Genomic DNA, 12,912 nt, shown 5'->3' with positions numbered 1-12,912 from the left:
AAAAAAAAAAAAAAAAAAGAACTTTTATTAAAAGGTCAACTTAAGATGGATTTTGAGAAATTTTAATAATTACTCACATTATTGAGGTGAGAAATTTTCCTCAATTCTAATATAGCCTAATTGATTTAAAATTTTCACTTATTTTATGGGATAATTACTCCAAATACTGGAGAAATGAGATGTAAAATAAGACATTGTTTTAAAAATCTTATTTTCCCAATTGAATTTACTTAAAGAATGATTTCAATTCAAGATTTAAAATTTGGCCATCATTTTCTAAACGGGTGTTGTGTGGTCCTAACACCTTCCCCACACATAAACGACTCCTAAACCCAACTCTAGCTTTCGCATTCCACTTTTATTGTTTTCTTATTAAAAATTATTTATCTTATTTTGGTGTCTAATTACAACGTAAAAAATGTTGGTGGCGGCTCCTTTTTTATTTTATTTTAAAATCAATCATTTTCAAGGACATCTGTCGCTCCGCATTATCTCAGGCATGTGGCGACATGTAGAAGTAACCACCTCTTGTTCCCTTCAGGTAGCCTACAAATAGGCATAATTTTAAACGAGCTTCGAAATTCTTAAGATTGGCCTCACATGTGTGCTAGGCAACCCCAAATCCTAAAATGGCGTAAACTACCTTTACGACCATCCCATAATTCCAAAGGTATTTCATAAATACTCTTGGATGGAACGCAGTTCAAAATATTAGCTACAGTTTGTACTGTATAACCCCAAAACAAATAAGGTAAATGAGCATAACTCATCATAGATCGATCCATGTCCAACAAGGTCCCGTTTCTCCTTTCTAATATACAATTCTGTTGAAGTGTACCATGTGTTGAGAGTTAGGATACGATTCCATATTCTATTAAATAGTCTTGGAATCTCAAATCCATATACTCTTCACCTCGATCAGTTCGAAGTGTCTTTATAGTTTAACCTAATGAATTTTCAACCTTAGCCCTATACTTCTTGAACTTTTCAAAAGTTTCAAACTTATGCTGCATTAGGTAAACATACCCATACTTAGAATAATCATCTATAAAAGAGATGAAATATTCAAATCCTCCTCTTGCCTTAACATTCATATGACCATAAAAGTTCGAATGTACAAGTTCCAAAGGTTCTTTGGCTTTATGATCTTTTCCAGTAAAAGGTCTTTCAGTATTTTGCCTTCAAGCCATGACTCACGTACAGGTAAAGAATTTTCTTCTAACTTACTTAAAAATCCATTCTTAACCAACCTCTCAATCTTATTAGAATTATGTGACCTAATTTTAGGTGCCAAAGTTGGGCATTTTCTTTAGGTTACCTTTTATCTTTTATTCTAAGTTATTGCATTTCTAAACATTTCAGTATTAAGAAGGGCTTTAGATGTTAACGATCTTAGCCCATAAAGATTACTTTCTAAATTTGCAGAACATGTTTGGACATCATGCTTGTAAATAAACATTTTATCTACATTAAAGTTCAAAGTATAAAAATGTTTAAGTAAACATTTTATAGAAATCAAGTTCCTCTTCAGACCCGGAACTACATATACATTATCTAATAACAAATATGATTTTTGTAAAAGCAATCGAAGGCCTCCGATGGCCACAGCTGAGATGATTTACCTAGTTCCAATCCACATAATCATCTCGCCAGTCCCGAGCTGCTGCCAGGAACTAATTCTCTCGAAGAAGAACAAACATGATTAGTGACGCCTAAATCAATTATTCAGGTAGAATCATCATTCTTCAATAAGCAGGTTTCCAGACACTACTACAAAATTTGATATAGACTATTATTATATAACCATGGTCTTTTGGATTAGACAACGGGTTTGTGACCATGGTTTATTCCAGTATAGTATATAGTTTATACCACGATTAAGATTAACCATGGTCTATACAATAGACCACGACTAACATCAGCCATGGTCTATGGTCATAAACCATGGTTGACATTGGTTGTGGTCTATCGTATAGACCACGACTTATGTTAACCATTGTCATTATTGGTAAAGCATGACTACCTATAACCGTAGTCTATACCAATAAAGCGCATTATATATATATATATATATATATATATATATTATATTTATAGTCACGGTCTATCACTACAAACTATGGTTGTTATCAATTGTGTTATACCAATAGATCAACCTCAAATTCTATTCATCCATACAATATCAATTAAATGAAATCTTCAATTTACACGAACAAGTTCAACTTCAATAAATTAAAATCCAATCAAATTATATACATAAATGAAAGGTAAGAATACAATAATTTTATTTTTTTTTTAAAAAAAAAACTAAACCTATTGAACCAACTAAAACTATGATACACCATTTTTGTGAGTAAAAGTATTTTTGAAGAAATTGTTCCCGCTCGTTGTGTATTTCAACAATTTCAACTTGAGCACTTGTTCAACTTCTTTTTCAGTCTGATAAATTTAAAAAGAAAAAAGAAAAATAAAAATAAAGAAAGGACAAAGGTTAGAATATAGAACTTTATTCTCATAACTACTCTTATCTTCTTTACCAAGATTATAGAATTTAAGAGAAGAGCGTTCACATAAATTTTAATTTAACCTTTTGAAGTATTTTCAAATTAACATTTTCTAAATAAAATTTCAATTTAAAGTAAACATTTATATGAACTATCAACATATACCATATAATTAGAGATTTTAAGATTAAACATAAAAGCCCTAAAAGTGTATGATGAATGGTTATTAGATGTTGCAAATATGAAAACTAATTTTTTTAGTCTTTGAAATAAAGAAAAACTACAATATTCTGATTCTAACCTGAAGAAAAATAAACATCACAACAAGTTATTATATTAGGATAAAGAATTTAAGAAAAAAATCCTTAAAATAAAGAAAAGCTACAATATTCTAATTCTAACTAGAAGAAAAATTAACATCATAACAAGTTATTATATTAGGATAAAGAAGAAACTTTATCGTCTTTAGAGGACAAAATGAGGTCCTCCTATAATGAGACAACAAAACAACCAAACTCAGAAACATGTTTAAAATAGATTATTTTTCAACTTGTGCATATTAAAAAAGACATTAAAAAAAAAAAATGCATAACATATTTCAACAACAACAAAAGAGTCTAATAATTAGACCCAAAACTAAAAATTGATTTAAACAATTATGAGAGGGAGCATGAATATAAATGAAGAAATAGTCCCCACAAAATCCACCAAAATATAAACCATTTGGATATCTTCAACAATTCAATGAAGAAGTTATTCGTTTATCCTTATACTTCTTCTTCTTCTTCTTCTTTTTTTCTTAATGGGTGTGGCTAAGACTGAAATTATAAATAGCTACTAACACTAGTAAAAAAACAAAGTTCAATAAACTTCTTTTTATTAAAAAAATGAAATGTTCAAGACATTAATTTAATATAGTCCTTATTTTAAGCCTTTTATGTCGAAATCCCATGAAATTTTCGAGTTAAAGTAAAAATTTCTCTCCAAAAATTATCATGTATAATTTTTAGTTCTTTCGGATAATTTTTTATTCTTTCTTTGACATTATTTTTTATTTCATTTTTCTTTATTTTTTGAACTTGAACTTTCTTTTCTTCTTTGTTTATTATTCTTATTCTTTTTTGGAATTTATTTGTCGTTTTTCATTTTTTTATTGATTTATTTAATGTTATTGAAAGAATACTCTCCTCTACTCTTTTTCTACCAATGATATATATATATACATTGTATCTTCTCCATTGATATTTTATATATTATTCCATCAATTATCTATATCTAATTTTTCAAATATTGATATGGCAACATATAATATTCTAACACACTATTTTTTTTGTTGAAGTGAAAATATCATATGCAATTCACGTTTTAAAGATTAGTGGATACAAATGATCAATAAAATTGCGGTTTGGATAGGAAGAAAGGGTTAGATTTTAAGTGATGCATTTTTTCCAAAGGCTTTTAGTTATGCCTTTGATAACCCTTAACCAACGTAATTATGTTATTTTGCTAAAGAAATCCCCAAAATATATATTGTCCACACATTTTTTCAAAATTAAACATAATTAATCTTAAGTTAAATTAGTTAAATGTACATTAAGCAATGCCGTCTTAGCTCAGTGGTAGAGCGCGTGGCTTTTAACCACGTGGTCGTGGGTTCGATCCCCACAGACGGCGTAACAATTTTTATTTCTATTTTATTCAAGTAAAATGATTTCTCTAAAAATTTTTATGCAACTATATTTAAATCAGTAGAGAACAAAAATGAGGCCATTCATATTAATGAAAATTATTATCATTAATTAATGAAACTTTTGTTATTACTCAATTAGATTATATTTTACTATTTTTAATCATCATTTTTATAAAGAAATATAACATTTATATTTTACTATTTTTAATCATCATTTTTATAAAGAAATATAACATTTATATTTTACTATTTTTAATCATCATTTTTATAAAGAAATATAACATTTATATTTTACTATTTTTAATCATCATTTTTATAAAGAAATATAACATTTAGATACATACGTTCTAAATGTTGATACAAGAACATCAATTTAAAAATAATAATAATAATTTGAAAATAATTTAAAGTTTATGAATATTTTGAGGTAAAATGATGTGAAACTTTAATGAAAAAGTTTGAACGAGGTTGAAGGTAAATATAGGTTTTCTTCTGTGATTCTATTCAAATTCAATTTTTTTGGAAGTGAAAATTTCAGTTTAAAAATAAAACTCAACATTAAAAAAAATTGGAAATTAAAAGAAAAAATAACCCATTGGAAAAGTTTTATAATCTTAATTACACGTAATTAGGAATATAAAATATTTTTTTGAAAAAAAACTTGAATAGAGCTAAGAAAGCTGATTCTTTAAAAAATCTCAAAATATTCTCAATTTTAAATTTCCACAGATAATTAATAATTATCAATAATTTCTCCAGAAAAAAAAATTATTAATTAAAAAATTAGAAGAGACACGAACCAAAATTGATTGTTTAATTGTGACATAAAAAGTAAGTTTGAATCAACCTAAAATTGAGTTCTGTTGTGTCAATTTTTGAAGATAAAAGAGTTTTTTGGTCTTTAAATTCATGTATATCACGTTCCTCACCACCCACCTTTGGTATTAATGAAAAACACATTCTAATTTCTCAGAAAAACAGAGAAAAAGAAAACATGAGATTGGTAATGTTTATACATTAATGGCAACCGTCCATTGAACATATTCTCTTCCACCGCAGCAGATCATCTCTTCCCAAACTTGCCTTCTAAAACCTCATATCTTTAGTCAACTCTTAAGAAATTTCAGTTTTGTTCTAATTTAATGGCATCCCACAACTTTCCCTCTCTCTTCTAATTTCTTTTTAAATAAGAACCCTTTTAGGACCTTCTTCACTTTTCCACCTATATTATTGGTTCTATATGTTTTTGTCAAACCCGAAAATAATGAAATTTGAACACTTTCTAATGGAGCCAACACCAGATGAACATCAGCATAAACTTGATCTTGAGACTCAAGTGAGAGATTATATATATATATATATTAAGTATTTTGAAAGAGGGACATAAACTAATGCCTCTAAAGTACTAATCTACCCTTTTTTTTTGTTTGTAATTTCTTCAGGTTTTGAAGTTACAAGCAGAATTGCATGGTGAACAAGCACTCAACAAAGCTCTTCATTGGGCTCTTCATGGCCCTCTCTTGTCTCATCCTCATGCTTCTTCCTCTTTACCCCCTCAGGTAACACTAGTTTTTCTTTTATTTTTTTAATTTTTGTACTGATAGCTTCTTTTGAGGGGTCCAAATGAATTTTGGCCTTTTGCTTACGTTACAACCAAAATGCATGCATGATGGGCTAGCTCCTCAATTCTCGATCTCGTTTCTATATCTCACTCCTCGGTTTATGTTGTTCTCCTTCCTTCTCAGTTTATTTCCTATATGTTTCTTCGATTTTTGCTCTCTCTCCTTGATCTCGCTCTGCTTTGTGCTCGCTCTCTGTATTTCATCTAGAGAGAAGAAAGAATTTGAAACGAGAAGTTGAGGTCGCAGAACTAAGAAAGGAAAATTGCAGATAGAAGGAGAAGGAAAAACAGCGAGAAGCGAGACTCTAGAGCAAGAATCGAAAAGCGAAGTCCATCATGCTTACATTTTTTGTCATTTTAATAATTTCACCCTATGCTAACATAAGTTCTTGAAACTGGGTCAAAGCTCATTGGTGCCATTTTTCCAAACAAAAACAACAGGAAGTTTATGATTCTTTGTTCTCTGCAGGTGCAGTTGGTTATGGAAGAATTGGGAGTTGTGGAAAGGGAGATTGATAGGTTAGAAAAAAAGGTTGAAGAGTTGAAATTCAACTTATACAAAGAGAGGGAACAGAATAAGGAATGGGAAATTCAGCAGCGCCTTAGAAGCCTTTGGCAACACAATATGCTCTTGAATGGACCTGAAATTAATAACAACTCTCTGATTAATGGCCAAAGATCTAGATCTCAGCATTATGATGAACTTAGAAAAGATATAATGCTTAGTGAAAGGAGATTCTCTTCAAGTGCTGCTTCTGATATCCAAATTACTATGTCTTCTACTGGTAATCCATCTTCCCATTTTGCTGCATTTGCTTCTTCTTGTCTTCAATTTTCAATGTTTGATTATGCAAAATGTAGGTGCTAGGAAGAACGCGACGAGAAGCCGAAAGCAAAGTCAATTAGAGAAAGAAACTTGCATTGAGACACCAAATGAGATTTCAGAACAGTTGATTAAGTGTCTCATAAGCATTTATCTTGATCTAAATCAGCCCTCAAACAACAGCCAAACTTCACCAAATATACCAAAACCTGGCCTTTCCTGCATCAATTCAAAGCGCTGCATTGCAAAGACAAGCTTCAGTTGCAAAGCACCTCAACTCACCTTGTCTTTTGATTATAGCTCATCCATGCCAAATCCCAATCCCAATCCTTATAGTATATTGCTTGACTCAGAAGGCACCGTAAGGGACATTGGCCCTTATAAGAACTTCATCCATATCACACGAACATCTTTCGACATCCGTAGATTGCCCGAGTGTTCGTCATCAATCAGAAAATTGAGGTAACTAGCAGTCTGTTTAACCTGATTGCCTCAAGTAAAGGGAAAGTTGAAACTGTCGTTTTGTTTCCTTTCTGTGCAGGGTTTTGATTCATAAGCTGAGGAATGTGGACTTGAGCTTTTTGACATACAAACAGAAGTTAGCATTCTGGATAAACATTTATAACTCCTCTATAATGCATGTACTGTAAGACATGTAAGACACTGATGAATAACAGACATGCTCCTATTTCAATATACTGACTGTAATCACGAAAAATTTCAGGCATTTCTCGAACATGGGCAGCCATCGACAATCGAAAAACTCTTGGCTTTGATGAACAAGGTATATGCCAATGTCCTAACTCCGTTGTTATCATTATCATTGAGCTCCTCTGAGGCATATGTATATGTGATTCCTCTGGCCTGTAGGCTGTTCTTAATGTTGGTGGGATAGTTCTCAATGCTCTGGCTATTGAACATTTCATTCTACGTCATCCAAGCGAAACGGAAACGAAATACGTAAGTGATTAACATCTTGTAGTTTATATTTAGTGAACTATATACTTCAAAAGAAAGTAGTGTCAGTACGAGTACATAATTAATTGAATGGTTATGAGTTCTCTTTGAAGCCTTTGGATGAGAAGGAAATGCTGCTTCAACATGCTTACGGCTTAGGATATCCGGAACCAAATGTGACATTTGCGCTGTGTCGAGGCAGTTGGTCATCTCCTGCAGTAAGTGTCTATCTTCTGCTACATATTTTATTAGACTCGATGGATCATTGAAAGAAAATTGACAGAAAATACCTGTTAAAACTTTGTGAAGTTAAGGGTTTATACTCCAGAGGAAGTGGTGAATGAGTTGGGGTTGGCAAAAGTGGAGTATTTGGAAGCATCAATGGGGATGACGAGCAAAAAGAAGATAATGGTGCCAAAGCTTCTTCAATGGCACATGAAAGACTTTGCAGACGACATTGAATCGCTGTTGGAATGGATTTATAGCCAACTTCCTCGCTCTGCAACCTTGAAGAGGTCTATAATGGAGTGTTTGAATGGTGAAACTAAATCTCCTGTTCATAAGATGGTGGAAATTCAACCTTACGACTCCGAGTTTCGTTACTTACTCCCCATGTAATCTAAATTTGTATGCAAAAGCAAATTTGTTGTTTATTTTACCTGTCTCTGTCTGATTAGAAAAGTTTTAGCCTTGTAATCTTCATTTGTGTTCTGCCAAATAAATGATTCTCCTATAGATCAATCATAATCAACCATAATCACAAATTAATTAGATTGTATGAAAAACGTAAACATATTGATAATTGTAACGATATTGACACAAATGCAATTAGATTAAGAACCCTCCAATTAGATTAAGAACCCTCCACTGTTAATTAGTTTATATTTTTTTATTACAGATTTGAAAATAAACTCTAAATAAATATCAATATGAGTATGAAATACAAGTAAATAACACTCAATGTAATTAAATGGAACCCACTTTTTCATATTACCATTGATTTATTACATTCCCCAAAACATGTCATTGGTTCATGTAAGAAATTGAAGTATTGCAGTAGTGGAGTCGATGTTTTGAAGATATCTTGCTATTTAAATGAAAGAAAGATGATAAAATGCACCAAGGAAATCGTCCTGTGTTTTGTTTCTAAACGCAAGAGGTGGGATGATACAGACAACAATTCCCATTTCCTTTCATATACAAATAGGCCGATGCAGCTTCCATCAGAGATGCAAACATTAAGAAGTGGATAACAATATCTAATCAACTGAATGATCAGAGTCATCAGAATCGCTCCTTTCAGGCTCCCCAACATTTGTTTCAGTTTCCATTACATCAGGCTTTGCTGCAGGTACCGATGCAGGCTTTGCACTTGCATGATGAGGATTTTCATCTCTATCATCCTGTTGCTCAGCCACTCCAACATGTGAGAATGCTCAGTCAAGGAACTTCTAAAGTTAAATTGCAGCATAAGATCATATAACTTATGTCAGAAGACAAGCAAAAAGGCATATTGTGTTAGAGAACAATTGCCCTAAACAAAACAGTTGCCATTCCAAGTTCACGTGCGTCTTAGAATTTTTCAATGAAGAATTTCATGTGAGGACCAATTAAAAGAATTCTTAATCTGCCATAGTTATTAGGCTGTAAACAATCTTTACAATGCAGGTTGATGTGGGGATGGATACATGTTTTGCTTCATAAACTAATATGCTAATGAGTTTAAAACACAAATGAGACTGAAAAACATAAAGTATCAAGGATATCTGCATTTTCGGTAGTTCCTCCTGCCATGATGTTTAGCAAATCTTTCTCCACACGTCGTACAAGCTCAGGCTGCCAAAAAAGAAAGAAAACAGAATTATTTAGGCTTTGTATTTATATTTATATTTCAATGTTGTTTATCAAATTAAAACTTATGATACACAACACACTAAAACCTCACTTCGATACGTATTCTGTTTCACGAATTAACAACCTTGAGAATCAGTATGTTAGAATCAAGAGACACCCTTCTAGATGCAAACATGTAAATGAAGAACAAATGCAAATGTATGGGGAAAAGAAAAGGGAGCTTAACATGTCACTATTGACCAAAAAAAAAGAGATTTATGATAATCTAGGCTTTATATATGAGCCAAACATGTAAAGCACAAACTATGTAACACATTGTACTTGCATCATTCCATAATTTATTCAGGACTGCCTACTCATTTTATTAGTAGAAATCTCAATTTCTTATAATGTTGTACAGCAATTTACTTCTACTCATAAGAAAATCCTACATGAAACTAATAGTAAGAGGGATAAGAACACCATACATTTAAATCTGGCTCTCTTCGAAATCTACGTTTTCGAGCATCCCTCATAGGAGGGGTCAGACCATGCCTATACTCAGTTGAATCTGGAGCAGCATCACCCGGTTCTCTAACCATAATCATCTGTTGAAAAACCATCAACGCATAAAACATAAGAAATGGAATGGTCATTTCTTTTGAAATGCATGTGCCAACGATTTTAATACCATTTTACCTGACCAATGTCTGCAGTTTTGATTAGCACAGTATCATCGTATGTTTTGTAGGATTCCACTACACAAGGGAGATCCAGAAGAGATGCTGGAAAATGATCGTCACCAATGGCAAAAGTGCCACTTCTCCCATCCTCTGGATTACAATATAAGAGGCCATATATAAACCAAGACTCAAATTATAACAAAACCATACTGCACAATTTTATCTATTTCTAAATCTCTTTCTCTCCCGATATCACTGCCAAATTTCTTTTCCATAAAGTACAATAGCAAACAAATATTTGGCTAATTTAAGAATGAGATAGAAATCCATACACAGTAACTAACATCTATAGCTATATCAAAAGTAGAATGAAAATGCTTCCTTAAGGAACTAGACAGGCACATGGCAAAAGTGAGATCAACTATGTGCAAAACTTAGTCTAAGAAAGCACACACTGGAAATAATCGATAAAAGGAAAACAGTCAGAGGAAAAAACAAAAAGTTTTGAATCAGAAGTTATTTTTGTTTCTTTAAGAGGCTACAAAGCTAATCTGTCCAAAAAATCTAGAAGTTCTTCCATTCATCGAACAGAATGGGCAGAATCAATCAGAAGATGACTGTATAAGTTCTTTTACCAGAGAAAGACAAATCCAACGAAGCATCTTCAGATGAAGAGGCACTTTCATTTAGTAGTCGTTCAATTCGTTCAGCAACAGAAGGTGGAACCCTCAGTACAAACTGCTCCTCCATAACTTCAGAATCTAAATCAACAAAACTGCAGCACAGAGAAGATCAACCATTATAAATGGAACCAGGCTGCAAAGAATTTCCATAAAACAATTTTCATTCTTTGAAGGATTGATAAACAAAATTATCATTTAACAAAGGGAAAGAAAAAGTATTGATGTCCTCTAAAGAGTTCTATAGGGAACAAATTTCACTAACTATAAGGTTGGGTGATGGTTGGAGAAGAATATGACCCTAAAAACAAAACACATAATACACTAACACTCCCAAGGAAAAATCTTAAATCTCCGCCAAATGCTTAAGCTGATAGGCAAACAGAAACTCCCTGGACTACCTGCTCTAATCTCATTTTAAATCACCGACCCAAAAATTTAAGCGGATGAGTGAATCAACAACAGGCTAAATAGTCCAACCAACAAACATCCAATTAGCAACAGCCAACCATGAAAAAGTAGGACAGTAGAGGATAGTGAAAGAAAATCTGACGCTAACCAAACTCTACAGGAAGAAACATTATCTAACCAACAATTACTCGGATTTAACAAAATCCATGGACAATAAAGAAATTAATGGAAAAAGAAGAAAACGAATCAATTATCTAGCAAAAGAACTCCTTATACAACGCGATGAGAAGAAAAATACCTCCGTCCCTCGAGCTGCGCTACTTCCTGGTCTCATAAAAAGGCTACACCTTAACCTCACGGATTCAATTTTCGGATATAGACTTCAAAGAAGCTGAAAATGTAGAAATGGGGTTCTAAAAATAGTGCCCTTTGGGTTATGAAATCTTGACATAAATAGGTCTCCAAACAAAAATTCGTTCAATTCATTCAATTTGGAAACATAATCTTGGATTGGCATTTACCTTGATTGCTCGAAGGTTGGGGTTGGTGTGAAGTTTTCAATCCTTTGCTTTGAGCTTGAAACAACCCTCGTACCAGAGAGATTAAAACGGTCCCCCTCTTTCGATGATTTCCGCCGGCGAGAGACGAATCTACGGGATAGCTGTAGAAGAGATAGAGATGGAGGGACACCGATTGCGCGGGGGAGAGAGGGAAACGCAGAGATCCAGAAAAATCCATCTTATTTAAACCCAACTTTTAAAATTACTTGAAATTCGATTTAACATTTTTTTTTAGAAAAAAAAAAATCAATTTATACATTAAAACCTTAAACTAATAATTATTTTAATTAAAATCCTAAAACTTCAATCTATTTAGATTAATAGTTAGAGTTTCAATTTGAATAATTATGTATAATTTTCACGGTTACTTTTTATTGGCATGAAAAGTAACATAATTGGACAGTTCCAATAACTATAATTTTAGACGAAAAGAAAATAGGATCTTTATTTGATTATCGTATATTAATTTATATTTTAAAAATTCATTTTTCTAATAAATGAACGCTACTATAGGTGAACTTTATGTGTATTTCTTAATTTCAATTTCGAAAATCTTCAAATCAGTGAGAAAATTGAAATAATAGCATACGATATTAGATTTATTCAAATATGTTAATTAACATACTTAAGTGTTGAATCAAATGAATAGTAATAGTTTTTCATCTCCTTGTTTTCATGTTTTCTAATTTTTTTTTTTACTTATTAATGAAGAATTGTGTCATAATTTTTAATCTTTTTTTGTCATTTTGATACCATTTAAAAGAATAATAATTTTATTAAATGATTTTGAGGTGGTTCTAAATAAAATTAAGTGAGAAGAATTATAATTCACTAACCCATCGTCTAAATTAATTTACTTGTAAAAATTTAGGGTTTAAATCAGGTTTATAGTTGTAATTTAATATATCCCTAAATGTAGGGGTATAAATTGATTTTTTTCCCCTAAAATTTTTCATTTTAATTAGTTCGTATGCGATGTAGTTTAATTATATACTATTACATAATTGAAAATCCAAAATAATAATCTAGAAAGATTCGAATATCTAACCTTTTAGTTGAAATATATTCCTTAACTAGTTATATTCAAATTGATTTTTTTAGCCCATTTCAACCATACAGTTTAGTTTAATTAATTAAAACGTTCAAGTTT

General features: G+C 31.6%; 2 protein-coding genes and 1 non-coding gene across 4 annotated transcripts; 2 read left to right on the top strand and 1 right to left on the bottom strand.

Moving 5' to 3' along the window:
• Nucleotides 1–4,106: 4,106 nt before the first annotated feature.
• TRNAK-UUU lies at nucleotides 4,107–4,178 on the top strand. Its single transcript has one exon. It is a non-coding gene; the product is annotated as a tRNA-Lys (tRNA).
• Nucleotides 4,179–5,217: 1,039 nt separating this feature from the next.
• On the top strand, nucleotides 5,218–8,336 carry LOC120080496. Its single transcript, XM_039035168.1, has 9 exons — nucleotides 5,218–5,530; nucleotides 5,637–5,753; nucleotides 6,285–6,600; nucleotides 6,677–7,100; nucleotides 7,180–7,279; nucleotides 7,363–7,422; nucleotides 7,509–7,598; nucleotides 7,709–7,813; nucleotides 7,905–8,336. Exons 1-9 carry the CDS (start codon nucleotides 5,435–5,437, stop codon nucleotides 8,211–8,213), a joined length of 1,617 nt encoding a protein of 538 aa, XP_038891096.1. The 5' UTR covers nucleotides 5,218–5,434; the 3' UTR covers nucleotides 8,214–8,336.
• Nucleotides 8,337–8,536: 200 nt separating this feature from the next.
• On the bottom strand, nucleotides 8,537–11,938 carry LOC120080497 (transcription initiation factor TFIID subunit 7). 2 transcript variants are annotated; one of them, XM_039035169.1, is made up of 7 exons: nucleotides 11,724–11,937; nucleotides 11,501–11,593; nucleotides 10,747–10,886; nucleotides 10,128–10,261; nucleotides 9,917–10,036; nucleotides 9,362–9,431; nucleotides 8,537–9,021 (listed from the first exon to the last, which is right to left on the bottom strand). In XM_039035169.1, the coding sequence occupies exons 3-7, from the start codon at nucleotides 10,859–10,861 to the stop codon at nucleotides 8,855–8,857; spliced, it is 606 nt and encodes a 201-aa protein (XP_038891097.1). In that variant the 5' UTR covers nucleotides 10,862–10,886; nucleotides 11,501–11,593; nucleotides 11,724–11,937; the 3' UTR covers nucleotides 8,537–8,854. The 2 variants fall into 2 exon arrangements, with proteins under 2 accessions (XP_038891097.1, XP_038891098.1); XM_039035170.1 differs by lacking the exon at nucleotides 11,501–11,593 and having other exon boundaries at nucleotides 11,724–11,938.
• Nucleotides 11,939–12,912: the final 974 nt, after the last annotated feature.

Source organism: Benincasa hispida, chromosome 6 (genome assembly GCF_009727055.1).
Source record: "Benincasa hispida cultivar B227 chromosome 6, ASM972705v1, whole genome shotgun sequence".
Lineage (NCBI taxonomy): Eukaryota > Viridiplantae > Streptophyta > Magnoliopsida > Cucurbitales > Cucurbitaceae > Benincasa > Benincasa hispida.
The sequence above is the reverse complement of the archived record's forward strand: the minus strand, read 5'-3'. Positions and strand labels throughout refer to the sequence as shown.